At 38.2% G+C, this 26207-nt stretch overlaps 1 protein-coding gene across 5 annotated transcripts in view; it reads left to right on the top strand.

Moving 5' to 3' along the window:
* Positions 1–26207, top strand: part of PARD3B (par-3 family cell polarity regulator beta) — a 1103682-nt gene that overhangs the window by 594488 nt on the left and 482987 nt on the right. For all 5 annotated transcript variants that reach the window (XM_074399193.1, XM_003925625.4, XM_074399194.1 and 2 more), the window contains exon 11: positions 24620–24805. In XM_074399193.1, the coding sequence (XP_074255294.1) occupies positions 24620–24805 (186 nt within the window). The remainder of the gene's footprint in view (positions 1–24619; positions 24806–26207) is intronic.

Below are 26207 nucleotides of genomic sequence, written 5' to 3'. Positions count from 1 at the left end.
TCTGGAGCCACCTGAACAATCGCCTTCAAGAACCTGGCATGAACAGTGCAGGGATATGCAGGAAGAATTTTCCTAGATATAGGCTATGTATTTCCCTACTTTGGGAAAATCTCACAAACCAAGAAGCTACTCTTAAGGTTCAGATCATAGAAGCAATGTACGTGTCGAATAAAAAATGAGATTCCTTTTAGGAAGGGAAAGACATGATTCACAGAAATACAAATTCTATATTATATAATTAACCCTTGATAGACCCCATGTGTTCCACCCTCCTCCCCCCAAAAATGGCATCCAATTGGTGGATAGGATTATGAATTTTGATTCTTGACTTTCAAATTATAGCATTATATAACCATACCATTGGCATAGCCCCATGATATTTGGAGAGTACTTTCCAACCATAGGCTGTGGACTTGGCCATGTGAATTCATTTGGCCAATAAGACGTTAGCAGATATGTGAGCAAATGCTTGAAAGGTTCTTTTGTTTTTGCTTTCTTTTATCATGTAATAAATAAACTTCACCATGTATCTGGTGGTCCAAGAAAGATGGGAGATATGTGGAGCAGACATATACCTAATTCATAGCTTGGAGGCAAGCCTAGATGAGCCTAGTATAGATCAGCCAAACCTCAGCCAACCTGCAGATATGTGAGCCAGGTATATATGCTTTTATTGTGCATATCATAATTTGGGGATGGTTTGTTAGGCAGCGTTTTTGTGACAATAGCTGACTGATACATTCCTTCACTTTTCCCTATGAATTAATTCTGGGTAGATTTTTCCTCTCCCTAGTATGATGATAGGAAGATATATTCACATTTTAATTTTAATGGATTTTTCCATCCATAAGACCTAAATGACTTCTATTTTATAGTCAGTTGTATTGGACAATTAATTTTAACAGAGTAATTGATTTAATTATTGAGATAAAAGGCAAATTATATGTTTTTATCTACAAGTGACATGTGGTATATATGGCAAGAACATTTTCATTAAAATAGTAAACATGTACTGTGAATTTTAAGTGGTTGTTACCCATTGAGATTTCTCAATCTCGATTTGGAATTTAGAATTATTTATAATTAACACCATACTAAAGGGGATTGGTATCCAGCAGGAATCACATTAGATGCAATTCAAACATCAGAGGAAAAACATGAGGTAAAAATGACTAAGCTTTTACCGTTTGATTTTCTTCTAAGACTTAACCAACGAACAGAAACTGCCCCCTCATGCCCCTAAAAAATATTGCCTCTTTTTGAGGCTGTGGTAGGACTGTTGCTACATTATAACATAATTTAATAAATTAACATTTATTAAATTCAAGGCTCTCTGAGCCTTGAAGTGAAATATATTTACTGGGTCCTCTAAGGAAAATGAAGATGATTGATAGGTAATCCCTGCCTTTAAAATCCTTGAGTTGGGAAGAAAGTTATATTATCTTTATCAAGAGAGTTATTGTACCCTGGATAATGACACATATACCTATAATGGAGGTTGCTGTGTAGAACATGCTTAAATTTCTACTCTACCTGTTTAAGATTTTATTTTATAACTGTGGCACTTCCTAAGATCTCAGTGAAAAATAACCAGTAACACATTATCTTTCTGTACAGAAACTTCCCAATCCAAAATTTAAAAAAAAAAAGAAGAGAGAGAGAAAGAGAAAGAAATTTCTCATATGGAAATGAAACATCATTTGTCCATTGTTGGAATAAAGACTCAATTCTAAAAACTTCAGAATGTGCCTGCTGCTCTGCGTCTGTGAAAAGCTGACATGAGACAGCACTCTACTTCTGTGAAATGGTTTTTAATACTAATTGTGAAATATATCATTTACACAAAAGTGTAAGGTAGAAATAATGGAACCGGAAGGTGTAATCATGCAGCTCTTTGACATCTCTCAGACCTTGTTAGTGACCTGCAAGGTGTCTCTGTCCTCTGCTCCTTTCCCTGTGGCCGATTCTCCCCCATGATCTCTAAGGCACCATCCTTTAGTGTATGGTAGGGAAACTCTCTATGGTATGCTCCACTTAAAGTTGTGTTCATGGCAAGGGAAGTTAGGAAGCCCTGCACACTCTATCTCCCTCTCAAAGACTCTGAATATGTTTTAACTTTTAAAATAGTCTCCAAGAAGTCTAAAATTAAAAAAAAAAAATTTTAAACCTTTTCCCCAGAAGTTTTTAGCCTCGTCACTGGCATTCTTTCCCCATATGCCATGGCTAAGAGCCTGTATATTAGACACTGGATTGATCCAGGTTTTAGAGGGAGCCAGTTTGGTTGGCTTAGCTGGCTTCTGAAGCCAGCCCTAAATGGGCACAGCCTTGGGCCAGACCTCCTCAGGAAGCACGGTGTGCAGCGGAGGGCACCTACATGTCAGTTGGTTCCACCCTTTCTTCCTGGGCACCAGTTTGGTTTGTGGATAGAGCAGGCACTGTAGCCCATGTGCTCACTTCAGTGAGATGCTCTGTACTCTCATTTATGTTTCGCTTCTGTCCTTGATGTTGTGCTGTCTTTTAAAGACGTTAAATGCAGGTAGCCTGGCCTCAAAGTGTTTGTGCTAGCAAAGATGTTGGAAGTATTTTCCTAAGAGCCCAGCTTCCCAAATGTGCTACTCCTCTCAGGATTAGGCCCATTGTGCTCCCTTTTAAGGCCATTAAATTACTACAATGTATTGTTTGTTCTTGAATCTTACGTTCATATGAAAACACGCATTCTTTCTTTCTTTTCTTTTCTTTTCTTTTTTTTCTTTTTCTTTTTTTTTTTTTTTTTTTTTTTTTTTTTTTTGAGATGGAGTCTCACTCTCTTGCCCAGGCTGGAATGCAGTGGCATGATCTCAGTTCACTGCATTCTTTGCCTCCTGGATTCAAGCAGTTTTCCAGTTCTCCTGCCTCAGCCTCCTGAGTAGCTGGTATTATAGGCATGTGCCACCACCTGGCTAACTTTTTGTATTTTTAGTAGGGATAGGTATTTTGCCACGTTGGCCAGGCTGCCCTCAAGTGTTCTGCCCACCTCAGCCTCCCAAAGTGCTGTGATTAGAGGCATGAACCACCATGCCCAGCCACATTAATGTATTTTAATCACTAAATTATTCCATGTGAAATACTTCAGATACTTCAAGTTTTTCTAATCTCCTTTTAACAGGAAGAAGTAAAAACAGAAAGTCTTATTGTTCCTCAGTGTTAACAAAGCAAGTTCTAGTTGTATAAAAATTCATATTGTCTGATTTATAAAATTTCTATTTATGTTGTCATGACAAAAATATATTCATTTAATCTTCATCTGGAAAGAAAAAATTTGCTTGTGTCAGTAAACCACTGGATTTTCTAATCTTTCAAGGTTATATACTATATTTAGGGGCAGAGGGTTGCTATAGGAATCTTAATCCTGACTCACTTTGCTTTCGTTAGTTTTCATCTCTGACTCAATATTACATTAAGGTACTTTTTATTGAACAGGCAATACTGAGTAGCCATTTTCTGATACTTATTTTCTAGTATTAGATTAATCCGTTACTTAAAGAAAATTGGTTTTGGTAAATTTAGTCAGAGATCAGCTCTTGCTGGTCTTCTCCTTCTACCCCCTTTCATGGGGATGGGTTTTTAAAAACATGAAAAACAAGTCCCAATTATAAATAATGTCTAGAATTTTCTCATTCACATCCATGGTTAAAAATTATTTCAAATGAATTAATGTGGGTTTTGGGAGGTCACATAAGGACATATATTTTAAATATTAACGTTATTGAACTAACTATAACCTGTATCTTAAAAGTGTTCTTTTACCGAAAGTAAATACCTGTGCTGGTTACCCTGAGTTCTCTGAAATTTTTCTTTTACTTATTGCAACGTTAACGTACATTTTTCCTTTCTTTATGAGTGACATAATAATTTTGAGTTAACTCTCAACAAATTAGAGTACAATGTAGATGTGTATGGGTTTTCTAATATGTATCAGAGATCATAGGGCTATATAGACCAGGCATCCCCAAACTTTTTACACAGGGGGCCAGTTCACTGTCCCTCACACTGTTGGAGGGCCGCCACATACTGTGCTCCTCTCACTGACCACCAATGAAAGAGGTGCCCCTTCCTGAAGTGCGACGGGGGGAGCCGGATAAATGGCCTCAGGGGGCCACATGTGGCCCATGGCCCGTAGTTTGGGCATGCCTGATATAGACAATATAGACTATACATAGTCTATATTCTGATTCATTTTTGTTGTCTATATATAGATAATATAGAGTATATGTAATATTTTCTGTACTTTAATGTATTTTTCCCTCTAGACCATATAGTCTATTGTTTATCTATAGTCGATCATCTGTATTATCTATCTATACAGTCTGTATTGTCTAGAGGCACAATACTTTAAAAGATCATCTACCGACTTGTAAGTCACCAAGATTCATGTATACATTAGCAGTAGTAAGGGCAGTGTCCTTTACTATTTATTATAATAAAATGATCCTCCTTAGATCACCTTTTACTTTGGCACGTGCTTGCTCTTCTCTCATCTTTTTCTTTTCTTTACCCTCAGACAAGTACAATTGAAAATAAAATGTCTCCCTGATGTTGGAATGAGCCTCTGATCCCTACTCTAGGATGATATCCACATTCTGAATTTTGTATGATCCAATTGGCCAAAAACCTTTCATGTTGATAATAGCTACCCAGTACTTCTTCAGAAGATTAAATAATTTGAGAAAATTAAGTGTCTTGCAGGTGTCTGATCCTTTCATTGTTGTGAAAATTTATTTAGCTGTAACAAAAGTTTCATCACCTTAAATTTCTTAGAATTTACTTAGGCAAAAGTTAACAATGGATAAGCTTGTTATAAAATAACCTGACAGAATTGCCAGGTATGGCTTTTGCTGTATATATTTCAAGAGTTATTTTTTTTTCTTAAAAAGAAGCCCTTTTGTTTGAGTTTTGGTAATCGACAAAATGATTGCATGTGAAACATAATTCTTGCATAAAGTAAGCTGCTCACAACACAGACTAATTACACATTTGGGAGGCAAGGCAAAGACATCCAGAGCTTGCTCATGCTGAGCCAAGAGCACAGCATTTAATGAAATGAGGGCCATAAAAGGTTCAGCATGGATGCTTTCAGGTCTGAGCTGGGCTTCCGGGAAATTGGACATTGGCCCTGTGGACTGGTGGATTCCCCTGGGTTTTGAAAGGCTGGGTTATTACCACTTGGATGTGTGAATCAAGCACTGCTTTGCAGTACAAGACATTTGTGATTCCAGAGATGGTCTCATTTGGAATACTCTTAAGCTAATAGTATGGATGTCCCCCCAGTCATCCATCTTCTTCCTCTTTTTCTTTCTCTCATGCCAAGTAATTACTTTTGATATTTATTTTATTAAAAACAAACAAACAAACAGTATATCTGGCAAGGCCTGACCAGGTAGACTCTTCAGTTTAGGTTCCGGGGTACATGTGCAGATAATGCAGGATTGTTGCATAGGTACACACATGGCAATGTGGTTTGCTGCCTCCATCCCCCCGTCACCTACATGTGGCATTTCTCTCCATGTTATCCCTCCCCGACCTCCCCACCCCCAGCTGCCCCTTCCTTGCTCCCTCCAACAGACCCCAGTGTGTGATGCTCTCCTCCTCCCTGTGTCCCTGTGTTCTCACTATTCAACACCCACCTATGAGTGAAAACATACAGTGTTTGATTTTCTGTTATTGTGTCAGTTTGCTGAGAGTGATGGTTTCCAGATTCATCCATGTCCCTACAAAGTACACAAACTCATCATTTTTTATGGATGCATAGTATTCCATGGTGTATATTTGCCACATTTTCCTTGTCCAGTCTATCATCGATGGGCATGTGGGTTGGTTCCAGGTCTTTGCTATTGTAAACAGTGCCGCTATCAACATACGTGTGCATGTGTTTTTATAATAGAATGATTTATAATCCTTTGGGTATATACCCAGTAATGGGATTGCTGGGTCAAATGGAATTTCTATTTCTAGGTACTTGAGGAATCACCATGCTGTCTTCCACAATGATTGAACTAATTTACAGTCCCACCAACAGAGAAAAGTGTTCCTATTTCTCTACATCCTTTCCAGCATCTGTTGTCTCCAGATTTCTTAATGATCACCATTCTAACTGGCGTGATGTGGTATCTCAATGTGGTTTTGATTTGCATTTCTCTAATAATCAGTGATGATGACCGATTTTTCATATGTTTGTTGGCCTCATATATGTCTTCATTTGAAAATTGTCTGTTCATATCCTTCACCCACTTTTGAATGGGTTTTTTTCTTGTAAATCTGTTTTAGTTCTTTGTAGATTCTGGTTATAAGTCCTTTGTCAGATGGGTAGAAGACAAAATTTTTTCCCATTCTATTGGTTGCTGGTTCACTCTAATGATTGTTTCTTTTGCTGTGCAGAAGCTCTGGAGTTTAACTATGTCCCATTTGTCTGATTTGGCTTTTGTTGCCATGCTTTTGGTGTTTTAGTCATGAAGTCCTTGCCTATGCCTATGTCCTGAATGATTTTGCCTATATTTTCTTCTAGGGTTTTTATGGTGTTAGGTCTTATGTTTAAGTCTTTAATCCATCTGGAGTTAATTTTAGTGTAAGGTGTCAGGAAGGCATCCAGTTTCTACTTTCTGCACATGGCTAGCCAGTTTTCCCAGCACCATTTATTAAACAGGGAATCCTTTCCCCATTGCTTGTTTTTGTCAGGTTTGTCAAAGATCAGATGGTTATAGATGTGTGGCATTGCCTCCGAGGCCTCTGTTCTGTTCCATTGGTCTATATCTCTGTTTTGGTATCAGTACCATGTTGTTTTGATTACTGTAGCCTTGTAGTATAGTTTGAAATCAGATTGCTTGATGCCTCTGGCTTTGTTCTTTTTGCTTAGGATTGTCTTGGCTATGTGGGCTCTCTTTTGGTTTCATATGAAGTTTAAGGTTTTTTGTTTTTTGTTTTTTCCCAGTTCTGTGAAGAATGTCATTGGTAGCTTGATGGGGATAGCTTGAATCTATAAATTACTTTGGGCAGTATGGCCATTTTCATGATATTGATTCTTCCTAACCATGAGCATGGAATGTTTCTCTATCTGTTTGTGTCCTTTCTTATTTCGTTGAGCAGTGGTTTGTAGTTCTCCTTGAAGAGGTCCTTTACATCCTTTGTTAGTTGTATTCCTAGGTATTTTATTCTCCTTGTAGCAATTGTGAATGGGATTTTGCTCATGATTTGGATCTCTTTAAGTCTGTTATTGGTATAAAGGAATGCTTGTGATTTCTACACATTGATTTTGTATCCTGAGACTTTGCTCAAGTTACTTATTAGTTTAAGGAGATTTTGGGCTGAGATGATAGGGTCTTCTAAATACCCAATCATGTCATCTGGAAATAGACAATTTGACTTCTCCTTTCCTAATTTTTTTCTTTATTATTTTTTTCTTGCCTAATTGCTCTGGCTAGAACTTCCAATACTATATTGAATAGGAGTGGTGAGAGAGGGCATCCTTGTCTAGTGCCAGATTTCAAAGGGAATGCTTCCAGTTTTTGCCCATTCAATATGATACTGGCTGTAGGTTTGTCATAAATAGCTTTTATTATTTTGAGATATGTTCCTTCGATACCTAGTTTATTGAGAGATTTTAGCGTAAAGAGTTGTTGAATTTTGTTGAAGGCCTTCTTTGCATCTATTGAGATAATTATGTGCTTTTTGTCTTTGGTTTTGTTTATGTGGTGGATTATGTTTATAAACTTGCATACGTTGTACCATCCTTGCATCCCCAGGATGAAGCCTACTTGATTGTGATGGATAAGGTTTTTGATTTGCTATTGCAATCAGTTTGCCAGTATTTTACTGAAGATTTTGGCATCAATGTTTATCATGGATATTGGCCCGATGTTTCCTGTTTTTGTAGAGTGTCCGCCAGGTTTTGGTATCAGGATCCAATTCTTAAACCCTATTCTTTCCTCTCAGATAAAACTGCAAACAAAACAGAAAGGTCCCCCCATATTCCTCAACAAACTTTTTGCTAATTATGTTCTATGAAGACTGTCCATTTCACATTACAGTGTTTAGTGCATAGTAGGTGCTCTATAAAAATGTATTCAGTAACTGTTGTGTTCAGATAATGACTGTTGTCACTCAGACCAGAATGGACCAGTCTCATCTCTGAATTCCAACTGTGACAGGCTATTCATGGAATATATATAGCATTACAAAGCACAAAACAAAATAAAGGGGAAGTAGGAAGAGAAATAACTGTGGGAGAGGAAAGAGGACTGTATCTCTATACGCATACACAAATGCATACCTATATATGAAATAAAGATTATATCAGAACAACAGCTATAAGAACTTGAAGAAAGCTTGTGTAAAAGAGAAGAAAGGGTAGGCCGGGTGCAGGGCTCATGCCTGTAATCTCAGTACTTTGGGAGGGCAAGGTGGGTGGATCATGAGGTCAGGAGTCGGAGACCAGCCTGGGAAATGTAGTGAAACCATGTCTCTACTAAAAATACAAAAATTAGCTGGGGTGGTGGCGTCCACCTGTAGTTCTAGCTACTTGGGAGGCTGAGACAGAAGAATTGCTTGAACCCAGGAGCCAGAGGTTGCATTGAGCCAAGATCGTGCCACTGTACTCCAGCCTGAGCAACACAGTGAGACACCATCTCAAAAAATAAAAATAAAAAAGAGAAAGAAGAAAGGATTAGAGCTAGAGCTGAATAAGATAGAATATTTAAATGGATTATAAAAGTTAGGATGGGGCCGGGCGCGGTGGCTCAAGCCTGTAATCCCAGCACTTTGGGAGGCCGAGGCGGGTGGATCACAAGGTCAAGAGATCGAGACCATCCTGGTCAACATGGTGAAACCCCGTCTCTACTAAAAATACAAAAAATTAGCTGGGCATGGTGGCGCGTGCCTGTAATCCCAGCTACTCAGGAGGCTGAGGCAAGAGAATTGCCTGAACCCAGGAGATGGAGGTTGCGGTGAGCCGAGATCGCGCCATTGCACTCCAGCCTGGTTAACAAGAGCAAAACTCCGTCTCAAAAAAAAAAAAAAAAAAAGTTAGGATGCAAAAGGAAATTAATACTTTACTTACCATTTGGTTTGCTTTGATTTTGTATTTATTTCATAAAATAATGCCTGTATATACATGATAAGTATTTTCCAAAATGAAGACTGTGATCCATTGTTGAGTTATCAAATCAATTTAGTGAGTTGTGACCAATTTTTTTAAGCAGAATAAAATAGCATAGAAAATACCAGAATGGGCTGAGCTCAGTGGCTCGAACCTGTAATCCCAGCACTTTGGGAGGCTGAGGCAGGTGGATCACCTTAGACCAGGTGTTTGAGACCAGCCTGGCCAACATGATGAAACTGTCTCTACTGAAAATACAAAATTTAGCTAAGTGTGGTGGTGGGCACCTGTAATCTCACCTACTTGAGAGGCTGAGGCAGGAGAGTTGCTTGAACCTGGAGGCAGAGGCTGCAGTAAACTGAGATCATGCTATTGCACTCCAGCATGAGCAACAAGAGCAAAACTCCATCTCAAAAATACACACACACACACACACACACACACACACACACATATATATATAAATTTTATATAATCTTATATATAAATTTTATATAATCCTATATATAAATTTTATATAATCTATTCTGATATATATATATGTATATGTATTCTGATATATATGTATATCAGAATAAATACTTTGGTTAAGTATTGTTATTATTAAACTTCTGTTTGTGTGTTGTCTATGTATGCACGCACCTGCATGCATATATGTATATGGATGGATGGATAAATGGATAGACCTATAATGTAGTTTTGGGTACTAGATCACAATACTTCCCAGACTTGATGAAATATATCGTGAATATTGCTGTTTGCGATGTTCATTGTAATTTGAGCTGCATGATGAAATTTGAAACCATGAACAGGCCAGTGCCCATTACAAATGACCCGTTTTGGGGCCTTCATTGTGGATTTGAAGTTGAAGGCAAGCAGGGTTATTATCTCTCCTAGAAGCAAGAAGTAAGGTATCAAAAGGGAAATTGGACTAGATTCCTTTTGAGGTTCTTTATAACTTTATTAACCTTAACTTTAATGTTTCTTATTGTGATATCTTGTACATTTCATAATTAATTTTATTGTAAAAAATAATTTATATAAACATTTTAATGAAATCTGGAGTCAACTGTGATGTCAGCAATTTTTTCATTTGCTTATATGCTGTACATGTATATACAGTTTTCAAATATACATTCATATACATATATGCATACAAATATACACAGATGCATCCTATTGGACACTTAGTCATATAAATTAATTCTTTCATTCAACAAATATTTATCCAGTGCCTATTTTGAGTCTGACACTGCTTTAGGCACCAAGAAAAAAATCAGAACAATATAAAAGTGTCTGCATTCAAGAGACAGTACTTTAAAAATAAGCAAGTTATCCAGGATGTGATCTGTGCTATGTAGAAAAACAGCTGGACAATGGGCAGTGGGCATAGTCAGGGTACTTCTGATAGGCATTAAGGTAACTTTAGATTGGATGATCAGGAAAGACCTGATTGTTAAGGTGACATTTGAACAGAGAACTGAGGGAAGGGAAGGAATGAGGTCTGCGTAAATGTGGGGGAGAAGCATTCAGAGCAGAGGGAAGAGGCAATGCATAGGATTTGGGGCATATTAAAGAAAAGAAAGAAGCCCACCAGGGCAGATGCAGAATGAGTAGTAGGAGATGTGGTCCAAGATGAGAGTCAGGGCACTCCGTTTAGGAAGCGTTTCTAAGACACTGTAAAGATGTTGGCTTTGTTGCTGAATGAGGTGGGAAGCCACTAGAAGGTTTTGAGTATTTGTTTTCATTTGACCACTGTAGCACTGTGCTGAGATGTGGTCTGAAGAGAAGCAACATGAAAACAGGGAGGTAGAGAAAAGGGACTATTACAAATAGTATCTGGGGAGAAGCAGTGGTGGAGGAGGTGAGGTGGAAGGATTCTGGGTGACTGTTAAGGCAGAGTTGATGGGCGATGCTGATGGGTTGGATGTGGAATGTAAGATAAGAAGGGAGGCAAATATGACATTGAGGTCTCTAACATCCATATTTGGAAGGATATAATTGTCATTTACAGAGATGGGGAGCAATATTAGGAAATGGTTCATTTGACCATAATAATTTCACGGTAAAAACCCTAATGATGTTGCTTAGTTGGAAGTTAGTTATGTCAATCTGTAGTGTAGAGAAGAGGGGTGATTATGAGAATTTGTGATTCACAAGTGTTTAAAACCATGAAATTATGATCTGTAGGATACTACAGTATCTATGGACTGGTGACATGAGAAAGAGTCAACAAAGGGGTGAAAAGTTATAGGCAGTGAAGTGGGAGGTTCTTAGGCTTTCATTGCATGGCTATAAAGAAATACCTGAGACTGGGTAATTTATAAAGGAAAGGAGTTCGTTGGTTCATTTAGGATTTTACAGGAAGCATGGTCCCTGCATCTGCTCAGCCTCTGGGGAGCCCTCAGGGAGCTCTACTCATGATGGAAAGCAAAGTGGGAGCAGGCACAACACATGGCTAGAGACAGAGCAGAGAAAGTGAGAGGAAGTGCCACATATTTTTAAAGAGATCTCAAGAGAACTTACTCCTGTCATGAGGACAGCATCAGGGAAATGGTGGTGCTAAACCATCCATGAAAAATCTGCCCCCATGATTCTGTCATGCCCTATGGCCCACCCGCTTCCAATATGGAGGATTAGAATTCAACATGACATTTGAGGGGGCAAATATCCAAACTATTTTAGAGGTAAACTATGAAAGAGTGGTGTTCTGAAACCAAGTGAAGAAAGTATTGTAAGAAGTAGGGCTTGATCAGTTGGGTCTAATGCTTGGTAGATCAAGTAAGATAAAGCTGAGAATCAACCTTTTGCTTTAGCAACATGGAAGTTATTGGTGACACTATTAGGAGCTATAAACATACTACATGCACATATATTTGTGCAGTGTACATACACATTATGATATCCATTCGGTGACAGACTACATATACGACAGTGGGCGTAAAAGATTACAATGGTGCTAAAAAATTTATATTGCCTAGTGATGTTATAGCAGTCATAATGTCATAGTGCAATGCATCACTCGTGTTTGTGGTGATGCTGGTGTAAGGAAACCTATGGGGCTGCCACTTGTGTAAACGTATAGCACATCCGGCCAGCGCAGTGGCTCACACCTGTAATCCCATCACTTTGGGAGGCTGAGGTGGGTGGATCACAAGGTCAAGAGATGGTGACCATCCTAGCCAACATGGTGAAACCCTCTTTACTAAAAATACGAAAATTAGCTGGGCATGGTGGCACGTAACTGTAGTCCTAGCTATTCGAAAGGCTAGGCAGACCTGGGAGGCAGAGGTTGCAGTGAGCTGATGTTGCACCACTGCACTCCAGCCTGGTGACAGAGTGAGACTCTGTCTCAAAGAAAAAAAAAGGATAGCACATACAATCATGTTCAGTATATAAATACTTGATAATGGTAATAAATGACTATGTTACTGGTTTATGTATTTACTATACTTTTCATCATTATTTTAGAGGATACTCCTTCTACTTATTAAAAAATATTAATTGTAAAATAGCCCCAGGTAGGTCCTTTAGAAGACATTCCAGAAGAGGGCGTTTTTATCACAGAAGATGACTGTTCCATGTGCGTTAATGCCTCTGAAGACTTTCCAGTGGAACAAGATGCTACACACTGTGGTACTGATGATTTGGGTCCTGTCTAGGCCTTGGCTAACATGTATTTGTGTGTTAGTTTTTACCAAAAAATGTTTTAAAAGTAAAAATTCTTAATAGAAAATGGCATATAGAAGTCTTATAAAGAAAAAAAATCTTGGGCCGGGCGCGGTGGCTCACGCCTGTAATCCCAACACTTTGGGAGGCCGAGTTGGGTGGATCACGAGGTCAAGAGATCGAGAACAAGGGCCGGGCGCGGTGGCTCACGCCTGTAATCCCAGCACTTTGGGAGGCCGAGACGGGTGGATCATGAGGTCAACAGATCGAGACCATCCTGGTCAACGTGGTGAAACCCCGTCTCTACTAAAAATACAAAAAAACTAGCTGGGCATGGTGGCGTGTGCCTGTAATCCCAGCTACTCAGGAGGCTGAGGCAGAAGAATTGCCTGAACCCAGGAGGCGGAGGTTGCGGTGAGCCGAGATCACGCCATTGCACTCCAGCCTGGGTAACAAGAGTGAAACTCCGTCTCAAAAAAAAAAAAAAAAAAAGAGATCGAGAACATCCTGGTCAACATAGTGAAACCCTGTCTCTACTAAAAATACAAAAAAATAGCTGGGCATGGTGGCACGTGCCTGTAATCCCAGCTACTCATGAGGCTGAGGCAGAATTGCCTAAACCCAGGAGGCGGAGGTTGCAGTGAGCCGAGACCGCGCCATTGCACTCCAGCCTAGGTAACAAGAGCGAAACTCGGTCTCAAAAAAAAAAAAAAAAAAAAAAAAAAAAAAAAAAAAAAGAAAAAGAAAAAAGAAAAAAATCTTTTTACAGATGTACAATATGTTTCTGTTTTAAGCATGTTACATAAACTATTAACAGTCATTTGTTACCACTACAAAAGAGTCAAAAAGTTTTTAAAAATTTGATGTTTAAAAGGAATAAAGTTACAGTAAGCTTAGGTTAATTTATTGTCAAAGAAAAGAAAATTTGTCATTGCTTGTGCCTATGTCCTGAATGATACTGACTTGGTTTTCTAGGGCTTTTATGGTGTTAGGTCTTCTGTTTAAATATTTAATCCATCTGGAGTTAATTTTTGTATAAAGGGTAAGGAACAGGTTCAGTTTCAGCTTTCTGAGTGTGGTTAGTCAGTTTTCCCAACAACATTTGTTAAATATGGAATCCTGTCTCATTTGCTTGTTTTTGTCAGGTTTGTCAAAGATCAGATGGTTGTAGATGTTTGGCATTAATTCTGAGGCCTCTGTTCTCTTCCATTGGTCTACATCTCTGTTTTGGTACCGATACCATGCTGTTTGGATTGCTGTAGCCTTGTAATATAGTTTGAAGTCAGGTAGCATGACAAAAAGGCATCCAGCTTTGCTTTTTTTTTTCCTTAGGAGTGTCTTGGCTATGCAGGCTCTTTTTTGGTTCCATATGAAGTTTAAGGTGTTTTTTTTCCAGTTGCATGAAGAAGGTCATTTGTAGCTTGATGGGGATAGAATTGAATCTATAAATTACTTTGGGCAGTATGGCCATTTTTATGATATTGATTCATCTTAACCATGAGCATGAAGTGTTTCTCCATCTGTTTGTGTCCTCTCTTATTTCGTTGAGCAGTGGTTTGTAGTTCTCCTTGAAGAGATCCTTTACATCCTTTGTTAGTTGTATTCCTAGGTATTTTATTCTCTTTGTAGCAATTGTGAATGGGAGTTTGCTCATGATTTGACTCTCTGTCTGTTATTGGTGTAAAGGAATGCTTGTGATTTCTGCACATTGATTTTGTATCCTGAGACTTTGCTGAAGTTGCACATCAGTTTAAGGAGACTTGGGGCTGAGACAATGGGGTCTTCTAAATATTCAATCATGTCATCTGGAAATAGAGACAATTTGACTTCCTCTTTTCCTAATTTAATACACTTTATTTCTTTTTCTTGCCTGATTGCTCTGGCCAGAACTTCCAATACTATGTTGAATAGGAGTGGTCAGAGAGGGCACCCTTGTCTAGTGCCAGATTTCAAAGGGAATGCTTCCAGTTTTTGCCCATTCAGTATGATATTTGCTGTGGGGTTGTTGTAAATAGCTTTTATTATTTTGAGAAACATTCCTTCGATTCTTGGTTTATGGAGAGTTTTTAGCATAACGGGCTGTTAATTTTTTTTTAAAAGCTTTCTCTGCATCTGTTGAGGTAATCATGTCTTTTTGTCTTTGGTTCTATTTACATGGTGGATTATGTTTATAGATTTGAGTATGTTGCACCAGCCTTGCAACCCAGGAATGAAGCCAACTTGATTATGATGGATAAACTTTTTGACGTGCTCTTGTATTCAGTTTGCTAGTATTTTATTAAGGATTTTCACATCAATGTTCATCATGGATATTGGCCTGAAATTTTCTTTTTTAGTTGTGTCTCTGCCAGGTTTTGGTATCAGGATGATGTTGGTCTCATAAAATGAATTAGGGAAGATTCCTTCTTTTTGTATTGTTTGGAATAGTTTCAGAAAGAATGGTACCAGCTACTTTTTGTACCTCTGGTAGAATTCAGCTACGAACTTGTCTGGTCCTGGACTGTTTCTGGTTGGTAGGCTATTAATTGCTGCCTCAGCTTCAGACCGTGTTATTGGTCTACTTGGGGATTCAACTTCTTCCTGGTTTAGTCTTCAGAGGCTGTTAATTGTCTGGGAATTTATCCATTTCTTTTAGATTTACTAGTTTATGTGCATAGGGATGTTTGTAGTAATCTCTAATGGTAGTTTGTACTTCTGTGGGATTGGTGGTGATATCTCCGTTATCTTTTTTTATTGCATCTATTCTTCTCTCTTTACTTTTCCATTAGTCTGGATAGTAGTATATCTATTTTGTTGGTGTATCTTTTCAAAAAACCAGCTCCTGAACTTATTGATTTTTTGAAGGGTTTTTTTTGTGTATCTGTCTCCTTCAGTTCTGCTCTGATCTTAGTTATTTCTCATGTTCTTCTAGCTTTTGAATTTGTTTACTCTTGCTCCTCTAGTTCTTTTAATTTGTGACATTAGGGTGTCAATTTTGATCCTTCCTCGCTTCTCATGTGGGCATTTAGTGCTATAAATTTCCCTCTGGACATTGCTTCAAATGTGTCCCAGAGATTCTGGTATGTTGTGTTTTCATTCTCACTGATTTTGAAGAACATCTTTATTTCTGCCTTCATTTCATTGTTTATCCGGTTGACATTCAGGAGCAGGTTGTTCAGTTTTCATGTACTTGTGTGGTTTTGAGTCAGTTTCTTGGTACTGAGTTCTAATTTGATTGCACTGTGGTCTGAGAGACTTGTTATGATTTCTGTTCTTTTGCATTTGCTGATGAGTGATTTACTTCCAATTATGTGGTCAGTTTTAGAGTAGGTGTGATGTGGTGTTGAGAAGAATGTATATTCTGTGGATTTGGGGTGGAGAGTTCTGAAGATGTCTGTTTGGTCCTCTTGGTCCAGATCTGAGTTCAAGTCTTAGATATCCTTCTTAATTTTCTGTCTTGTTGATCTTTCTAATATTGACAGTGGAGTGTTTAAGTCTCCCACTATTATTGTGTGGGAGTCTAAGTCTCTTTATAGATCGTTAAGAACTTGCTTTATGTATCTGGGTGCTCTTGTATTGGGAGCATACATATTTAGGATAGTTAGCTCTTCTTGTTGCATTGATCCCTTTACCAATTTGTAATGCCCTTCTTTGTCTCTTTTAATCTTTGTTGGTTTTAAGCCTGTTCTCTCAGAGATTAGGATTGGAACCCTGCTTTTATCTGCTCTTCATTTTGCTTAGTAAAATCTTCCTCCATCCCTTTATTTGGAGCCTATGTGTGTCTTTGCATGTAAGATCAGACTTCTGAATACAGCACACCAATGGGTCTTGACTCTTAATCCAATTTGCCAGTCTGTGTCTTTTGATTGGGGCATTTAGCCCATTTACATTTAAGGCTAATATTGTTATATGTGAATTTGATCCCGCCGTTTTGATGCTAGCTGATTGTTTTGCCTGTTAGTTGATGCAGTTTGTTCATTGTGTCAATGGTCTTTACACTTTGGTGTGTTTTTTCAGTGGCTGCTACTAGTTGTGCCTTTCCAGGTTTAGTGCTTCCTTTAGGAGTGAAAATTTGTTAATAAATGTAGTGTAGCCTAAGTGTACAGTGTTAAATCTATAGTAGTGTACAGTAGTGTCATAGGCCTTCACATTCATTCACCCTCACTCACTCACTGACTCACCCAGAGCAACTTCTAGTCTTGCAAGCTCCATTAGTGGAAAGTGCCCTATGTAGGTGTACCATTTTTGTCTTTTAGACCATATTTTTCCTGTGCTTTTCTTATATTCAGATGTGTTTAGATACAAAAATACCTACCAATGTGTTACAGTTACCTACAGCATTAAACACAGTAATGAACTGTCTATGTTTGTAGCCTAGGAGCAGTAGGCTAGACCATATAACCTAGGTGTGCAACAGGCTAGACCATCTAGGTTTGTGTAAGTACACTCTATGATGTTTGCACATGATGAAGTCACCTCATGATGCTTTGCTTAGAAGGTATCACTCTCATTAAGTTAGCCCTAACTGAATATGGAATTAAATGATATATACAATATGTATACACTATTTGTATTATATATAATATTCATAGTATTAGATTATATTTATATCTGTGTGTATATATATATATATATGTCATTATTGAAATGTATTTACCCTGTCTATAGTAGAAAATCTAGTAATATAGCAAATGGTTTTTATACCATCATAAATTCACTGTATTCTTTTTTATTTTACTTTATTTTTTATTTTTATTGTAATAGTTTTGGGGTACAGGTGATTTTTAGTTACATGTATAAGTTCTTTAGTGGTGATTTCTACGATTTTGGTGTGTCAATCACCAAGCAGTATACACTGCACCCATTATAAAGTATTTTAACCCTGAACCTCCCTCACACACTTTCCCCTAAGTCCTCGAATTTCATTATATCATTCCCACGCCTTGGCATCCTCATAGCTTAGCTCCCACTTATGAGTGAGAACATACAATATTTTGTTTTTCATTCCTGAGTTACTTCACTTAGAATAATGGTCTGCAGCTCCATCCATGTTGCTACAAAGGCCATTATTTTTTCTGTTTTATGGCTGAGTAGTATTCCATTGTGTATATATAACACATTTTCTTTATCCACTAGTTGGTTGATGGACATTTAGGTTAATTCCATATAAGATTGCAAATTGTGCTGCTATAATCGTGGGTCTTTTTCACCTTATTACTTCGTTGTCCCTGACTAGATACATAGTAGTGGGATTGCTGGATTGAATGGTAGTTCCACTTTTATTTCTTTGAGGAATCTGCATACATTTTCCTATAATCGTTGTAATTTACATTCCCACCAGCAGTGTAAAAGTGTTCCTTTTTCAACACATCCATGGCAACATCTATTATTTTTTGACTTTTTAATTAAGGTAATTCTTACAGGAATAAGATGGTATCTCATTGTGGTTTCAGTTTGCATTCCCCTGATAATTAGTGATGTTCAGCATTTTTTCATATTTGTTGGCTGTTTGCATATCTTCTTTTGAGAGTTGTCTAGTCATGTCCTTTACCTACTTTTTGATGGGATTGTTTGATTTTTCTTTCTGATTTGAGTTCCCTGAAGATTCTGGGTATTAGTCCTTTGTCACATGCATAGTTTGCAAATACTTTCTCCAACTCTGTGGGTTGTCTGTTCACTTTGCTGATTATTTCTTTTGCTGCAAATAAGTTTTTAAATTAGGTATCTCTTATTTACTTTCGTTTTCATTGTATTTGCTTTGGGGTTTTTAGTCATGAATTCTTTGCCTAAGCCAATGTCTAGAAAAGTTTTTCTGATGTTATCTTCTAGAATTTTTATGGTTTCAGGTCTTAGATTTAAGTCTTTGATCCTTCTGGAGTTGATTTTTATATAAGGTGAAGATGAGGATCCAGTTTGATTCTTCTACATGTGGCTTACTAGATTTCCCAGCACCATTTATTGAAGAGGTATCCTTTCTCTGCTTTATGATTTTGTGTGCTTTGTCAAAGATCAGTGGGCTGTATTTGTTTTATTTCTTGGTTGTCTATTCTGTTCCATTGGTCTCTGTGCCATTTTTATACCAGTACCATGCTGTTTTGGTAACTGTAGCCTTATAGCATAATTTGAAATCAGGTAATGTTTTTCCTCCAGATTTGTTCTTTTTGCATAGTATTGCTTTGGCTGTGAAGGCTCTTTTTTGGTTCTGTATGAATTTCAGGATTATTTTTTCCAGTTCTGTGAAGAATGATGATACTATTTTGGTGAGATCATCGTAATTTCTTTTTTAAAAATTTATCATTTTATAATGACAGAAATGTTTTTAAAATACAGAAAAAATATAAAAAAATAGTAGTTTATATATCATTGCTAGTAGGTAATAAATTTTTTATGCATTTATATGGAGCAGTGGCAGGCAGATAATAGGTGTGTAGAGGTCTGAGTATGTGTATAGTATGCATGTTGCATAACTGAACTATGTCGTACATGTAAGCTCTCGTGCTTATGTTTTATTATATTCCCACATGACTAAAAGTCATCATGCCCATAGTATTTTATACCATTTTATATAATTTTATCATTGTTAATAAAAAATCACCAAGAAAAGCATACATATAAGCATAGCTGGCCTAACAAGCCTCACTTGATAGGTTGCATTTTCCTCCTGGATTCTTTGTATATTTGTGTGGTGGTGGTGGGGGGTGGGGGGTTGAGGTTTTTGTTTTTGTTTTTGTTTGAGACAGAGTCTCACTCTGTCACCCAGGCTGGAGTGCAGTGGCACAAGCTCAGCTTATTGCAACCTGCACTTCTTGGGCTCAAGCGATTCTCCTGTCTCAACCTCCCAAGTAGCTGGGATTATAGGCAAGTGACACTATGAATGACTAATTTTTGTATTTTTAGTAGCTGGGATAGCAGGCAAGTGCCACTATGACTGGCTGATTTTTGTATTTTTAGGATTTCACCATGTTGTCCAGGCTGGTCTCAAACTGTTGACCTCAAGTGATTTCCTGCCTCAGCTTCTGAAAGTGCTGGGATTACAGGCATCATACCCTGCCCCATTCTGGATTCCTATATAAGTAAAAGGAAACATTTTGTATATGTACTAATAAATGTCTGTTTTCTACCACCTGTCCTACTCTGTTCATCCCACAGAAATCATACTTCCTCTGGAAAATTAGCTGCCATATGACTAGAAATATAACTAATTATGTGATTCTCCAGTGGTTGATTCTGACCAACTAAATGTTTAGTCATGAACCTGTGGATCTAACACTTTTTCAACTTAATTGTGCTGAAATATCTCTTGTTTTTTCCACTCAGAGACATCTGGCATCCCTCTCAGTAAAAACTGCCATCCCATCCTGGGACTTGGGAACATATGAACAGGCAGCAATGCAGCCAGCAGTTGCTAAAACACCTTCTGGGCACTGGTTGCTCTGAATTTGACTGCACTTGGCAATTGTTGATTCAGGACAGTAGTTCTCAGTTGGAGGTGATTTTGACCCCAGGTGACATTTGGCAATGTCTGAAGGCATTTTTGGTTGTCACAGCTTGGCAAAGAGGTTCTGTTAATATCTGGTGTGTAGTAGCCAAGGACGTGGTCAGATATCTTGCAATGCATTGGACAGACACCCACAACAAAAAAATATCAGCTTCAAATATCAGCTGTGCTGAGGTGGAAAAAGCCTAAGTTGAGGGTTCTGTATTACCGGCCCTGGGCAGGTACTGGTCATAAGGCCTACACTTAGGCAGGGGAAGCATTAGAGCCTCCATTCTGGGCATGGCTCTGGGAATCTCAAGGTTGTTGCATCTAGAGACTCTGTTTCTAGTGGCAAAGAATAACAAGTAATGAAAAGATTTAAAACGTAGATGAAATTAACAAGATTTCTCTTACTACATCAGCCAGACTTTGTGTGTGTGCGTGTGTGCACGCATGTGTATGTGCGCACGGTGTGCATTTTATATCTGTGAGTGGAAAGAGCTGTTGTCTGAAAGATGGAAGCCAGGTAGAATCCAAGGTTTAGATGTGCCACTGCTTGCAAGATTGTCATATCGCTAAGGTTTTGCATTTAGGGCACTTGGAGTATTTTATACTCATTTTCATTTTGCTACAAAATGCTGTCTGGTAAGATTTGAGCTTAATTTTCAGAGTTACTGGTTGAACCAGGATTATTGGAAGGAGGCATTCAGCATATTGATTTTTTTTTAATGTTAGATAAAGGGACACTTATTTCTAACAGAGGAAATGGCTGTGTTAACTATCGTAATGGCTTCCTTTACCATTTGGGAAGTTTGCTATTATTGGAGGGCACTAATTATGGCTTAAGCTTGGTATAGCATAAGAAAGATAAAACATAACTGGACTTGGATGAAGAATGTAAATAGCATGGTGTCTTACTGTCACTGTAGAAATCTGTCCTGGAATTTCTTGAGGGGTAGGTTAAATCATGGGACAGACAAAAGTTGAGACACAAGGTTGCAGTATAGTATAGCAATGAAGAGTCTGACAGTTGAACTCACAGCATAGAATGCTGGTTACAGGCACAGAGGAAGGGGAGATTGGGGAAATGTTGGTCAAAAGACATAAAATCTCAGTTAGGAGGAATAAGTTCAAGAGGTGTATCGTACCACAGAGTGACTAGAGTTAATAACATTGTAGAGCCGGGCACAGTGGCTTATGCCTGTAATCCAAGCACTTTGGGAGGCAGAGGCAGGTGGATCACGAGATCAGGAGTTCAAGACCAGCCTGGTCAAGGCTGTGAAACCTCATCTCTAGTAAAAATTTTTTTTTTTAAATAGCTGGGTGTGGTGGTGGGCGCCTGTAATCTCAGCTACTCAGGAGGCTGAGGCAGAGAATTGCTTGAACCCAGGAGGTGGAGGTTGTGGTGAGCTAAGATACTGCCACGGCACTCCAGCCTGGGCAACAGAACGAGACTCTGTCTCCAAAAAATAATAGCAAATTGAGCTAAGTAACACATGCATTACCTTACATTCTTGCCATTATTTTTTAAAATAATAACATTATAGTTTATACTTGAAAATCTCTAGGACGGTAGACTTTAAGTGTTCTCAACACATACACACAAATGGCAAGAATGTAAGGTAATGCATATGTTAATTAGCTCAGTTTAGGTATTCCCCATGTTGTACTCCATAAATATATACAATTTTCATTTGTCAATTAAGGTATACTCTTAAACTGTGATGTAAAAGGTGTTTTATTATTTTTTTATCTACAGAAAATGTGTCACCTTAAAATTCTATACTGTTGTTGAAAATGGATATCGAATAATGTCCAACATGAAAATGTAGCAGACCACTCAAAACTATTCACTACAGGAAAAGATTAAAAAAGAGAGTCTGACACAGGAACCACACTGTGCCTGAGCCCCACAAAGCTTCCACATTCCAAGTCCTCTGGACTGTAAGCATGCCATTTATCTGCTGTGCACCTCAGTTTCCTCATCTGTGAAATGGGCATGACAGTAAACCTTGTAGCTTTGTTGTGAAGCATGAGTGTATTAATATGTGCAAAGAACTCAGAAAGGAAGTAGTCAATCATTGTTTGCCTCTAGTGTATTGTTTCCGTTGTATATTTGAATCTCAGATGTCAAAGACTTGAAAAAAAAATCTTCAAAAGAAAAGATAAACGTAATACTATCTGATTTCTGTGTTGTTTCTAGCACTTAAATAATAAATGATAGGTGTCAGTGCAACGAGTTGTTGTCGGTCTTACTGAGAATTAAATATAATTGCCAAAAAAGAAATGATTTTATCATAAAATGAAGTGATTTGAAGGTATTCCTAAAGCAAAACTAGTTATTGTCTCTTTGTCTCTGATAGAGAAAAGCCAGAGGACCTTTGTAGTTTTTCTGTTGAAATGGTGTTCACAAACTTATAGTAGGACAGTTTTTCCTTCAGTTTGCACTCTAATTCAGTGGAACTTTATTAGACTGAAATTAAGCAAATCCCAGAGAGGTCTGGAAACATAAATGATTGTGAAATGTTATGGATTCTAAATTGGGTGTTTTGAAAGACAAAGATGAAGGCTAATAGTGTACATTTAGTACTGAACGCTGGCATTCCAATGGAAAAAAAGACAGCTAGTTTTAATCAAATAATGGGATTTGTTTTTTAGATAATAATATAATAAGTTAGTTAAAAGAGCTAACTTGTAATAGATTTGTTAAGCCATAAAGTTTCATTTCTTTGACCAACCTATTGTCAAAATCTTCACAGATAACTTCATTTACAAGAAAATTAACTGAAAGAACTATTTCTTTTAAAGTTAGATGTGGATTTTCTCTATTTGGGGAGGGGTTGAAAATGTCATGTCAGTGGATCTGGCTGTGATCCGACCTCTTAATCTTGTTTTAATTATGGGTTCTTTGCTACTTCTGATTTTATAGTTATATGTGACTGACATTCAGACATTCATAGTAATTTTTTAAATATGTAATTTTACATAAGAGTCCCTTCAATGTGACCTTAGGATAAGAGTCTCTAGATATAATTATAGAGAGGAAGGAACTGCCAACCTAGAGTGAGTTGATTGTTTCCAGGGATATCTCATTCTCAAATTTTCCAGTTGAACACTGTGGCAGTTTCACACATCTACAAGCTTGAGAGGAATACAGAAGGGAGACCCGCAAAGATTCTCATGTGGACAGCACTTGTCTGTTCCCACTGCTGTATATTTGAAAACACTAGGGACCAAGTAAGATTAACCACATACTTCTCCCTGGAAACCTGAACCCTAAATATGCCTTTTGCCACCATACTCTGTGTTTCTTGAGAGCAGCATGCTTGCGGCTAGGTGTCATTTGTCAAATATGACATGAATATTTGTTGTGCATAATCATTTTTTTTTTCTTGAGATGGAGTTTCGCTCTTGTTACCCAAGCTGGAGTGCAATGGCGCGATCTCGGTTCACTACAACCTCCGCCTCCTGGGTTCAGGCAATTCTCCTGCCTCAGCCTCCTGAGTAGCTGGGATTACAGGCACGTGCCACCATGCCCAGCTAATTTTTTGTATTTTTGGTAAAGATGGGGTTTCACCATGTTGACCAGGATGGTCTTGATCTGTTGACCTCGTGATCCACCCGCCTTGGCCTCCCAAAGTGCTGGGATTACAGGCATGAGCCACCGCGCCCAGCCCTTCATTTTTATTTAGATTTAAAATTTTAATGGCAGTGAGTTATAATACCTAAAGATGCATGCTGAAAGCATGAGTTTTGACAAAGTGAAATTTCATTTGATGATATCCATTATAAATCATTTTTCTGTAACTTTAAAATAACATTTCATTTATTCAGTGTTCTGTGTCTTATTAACAAACTTTACCAGTAGTATTGTTTCCGTAGTAAACGATAGGTCTTAAATTACATATGCCAAGTATTTTCCTGAAATTTTCAGACGTTTCTACACTAAGCTCTGCATCTTCATCTGTAAGGCAAAGATGTTAAGACTTCGTTATCTCTAAGATCTCTTCTGATACCCAGGATACCCTAAGTCTAATGTCTAGCTTTTTTTATTATGCAGAATATCCTGCTGAATTTCCAAAGGCTTACAAGGTGTTTCAAATTGCATCACTCTAACTTGCCAAACGATCCTCTCTGTTGACCATGACCAACTATTATTCCCTGATTCCTCTTCCCCTGCTCCATGGATGGGATTGTGGCTTCTTGCAAAGAGTGAAGACCAGCCTTTGCCTGCCAGGAGCCGATTAGAGCTGTTAGAGGTCCAGTCATCCTGTCCTGCTGATTGCATTGGTGTCTGGTCATCTGAGAGAGTGAAATATTAATCTACTTTCTTCTCTTCGCTCTTTTCATGTGTATTCCCCTAACAGAAAGGAGAACCTGACTGCTGTGCACTCTCCCTGGAGACCACCGAGCAGCTCACCTTTGAGATCCCCCTGAATGATTCAGGTTCTGCTGGCCTCGGGGTGAGCTTGAAAGGGAACAAATCCAGAGAAACTGGAACAGACTTGGGAATTTTTATCAAATCCATCATTCATGGAGGCGCTGCTTTTAAGGTGAGTAGGAATCACATTTGTACATCCTTTCAGAATGCACTTGGAGATGTGACTGTTGTACTTGGAGACTGAATGGAGAAAGTGTCTGATGACTTGAGGCCACTGAGGTTTTCCTGCCAGATACAGAAAATATGTGTATGAACAGATCTGGGGAATAATTGGCTGCTGTTTTGTACTTTCACTGGTTATTTTTACTTCTTAGAATTAGCTCTAAAAACCCATCATGATTAGCATTCTTTTCTGCATACTTTTTATTACTCCTTTAGGATTCCTCTGAATTTGTAAACTGACAGAGTTGAGCCTAAAAATACATAATCAGAAAAACAAAACTAAAAACAAGTAAACATAAAGGCAGCAAATAAGACAATTGGGCTTGCAAGAATGAAAGCTCAGTGGAGCCTCAGAGTGATTGTAGTATAAATTAAAGACCATTTATCACATTTTATACACTTGAAGAAAACCGTGGTGCCTGGAATGCATATTTCCTTTTGAACACTTGGAGAACCTTATTGGTTTCCAGAAAAAGAAAGAAGATCATGCCTCTGTCCTTTCATCTCAGGGCAAGCAATGTGTTAATGGCTGTTAATACAGTGTACTAGTTAGCTAGAGGGGCCATGTTCAAGTCCAGGTCACTCCTCACTACCTAAGTGGAAACTTAGGCCAGGGACTTGACCAGCTGTCTCCCATTTCCTCACCTATAGAATGGTGATAATAAGTAATACCTACTTCATAGGCTTCTAGTATTAAATAAATTAATACACATAACGTGATGAAAACAGTAAAGTGATTATAGAGGAAGGATACATGTTTGCACTTCTCATAACCATCTTTTTTATCTCATATCTTGCAAGGTTTGAATTCTGCCTTGCCTACTCTCTCCCTCTGTGAATGTAGGCAAGCTGCTTATCCTTGACATGCCTCAGTTTCCTCATTTGTGAAATTAGCAGTGCCTGCCTCCTTGTGCTGCTAAGACTAAAAGAGACAATATGTGTCAAGTGCTTAGCACAGTGCCTGTCACCAGATGATGAAAAATGTTAGCTATCTGAAAACAATCTTGATATGAATGATGTCTGCCTTCTCCCACAGCAAAGCCAAGAAGGGCCCATTAGACTATACAGAACATCCCTGCACCTAGAATTCTGGTTCTGTTGGAGCACCTGTCTTCTCGCACTGACCCTTCCACTTTTGTTTCAGACTAGATATGGAGATAATGCCTTTTTCATTGGGAAATAAATGCACTCTGGATAGACACCTCTTAGCTTACTCCTTGGTTTAGCTAGCTTTTGTCCCATAATAAATAATCATAATTTTTTGGTAATATACATCAATAAGCCTTTATTTTTCTCATAGCTCTGTGCAGGGGAGTTGGGGTGTGGGAAGGATTCTGATTCAGCGGGTGTCT

This window comes from Saimiri boliviensis, chromosome 5 (genome assembly GCF_048565385.1).
Source record: "Saimiri boliviensis isolate mSaiBol1 chromosome 5, mSaiBol1.pri, whole genome shotgun sequence".
NCBI classification, from domain to species: domain Eukaryota; kingdom Metazoa; phylum Chordata; class Mammalia; order Primates; family Cebidae; genus Saimiri; species Saimiri boliviensis.
The sequence above is the reverse complement of the archived record's forward strand: the minus strand, read 5'-3'. Positions and strand labels throughout refer to the sequence as shown.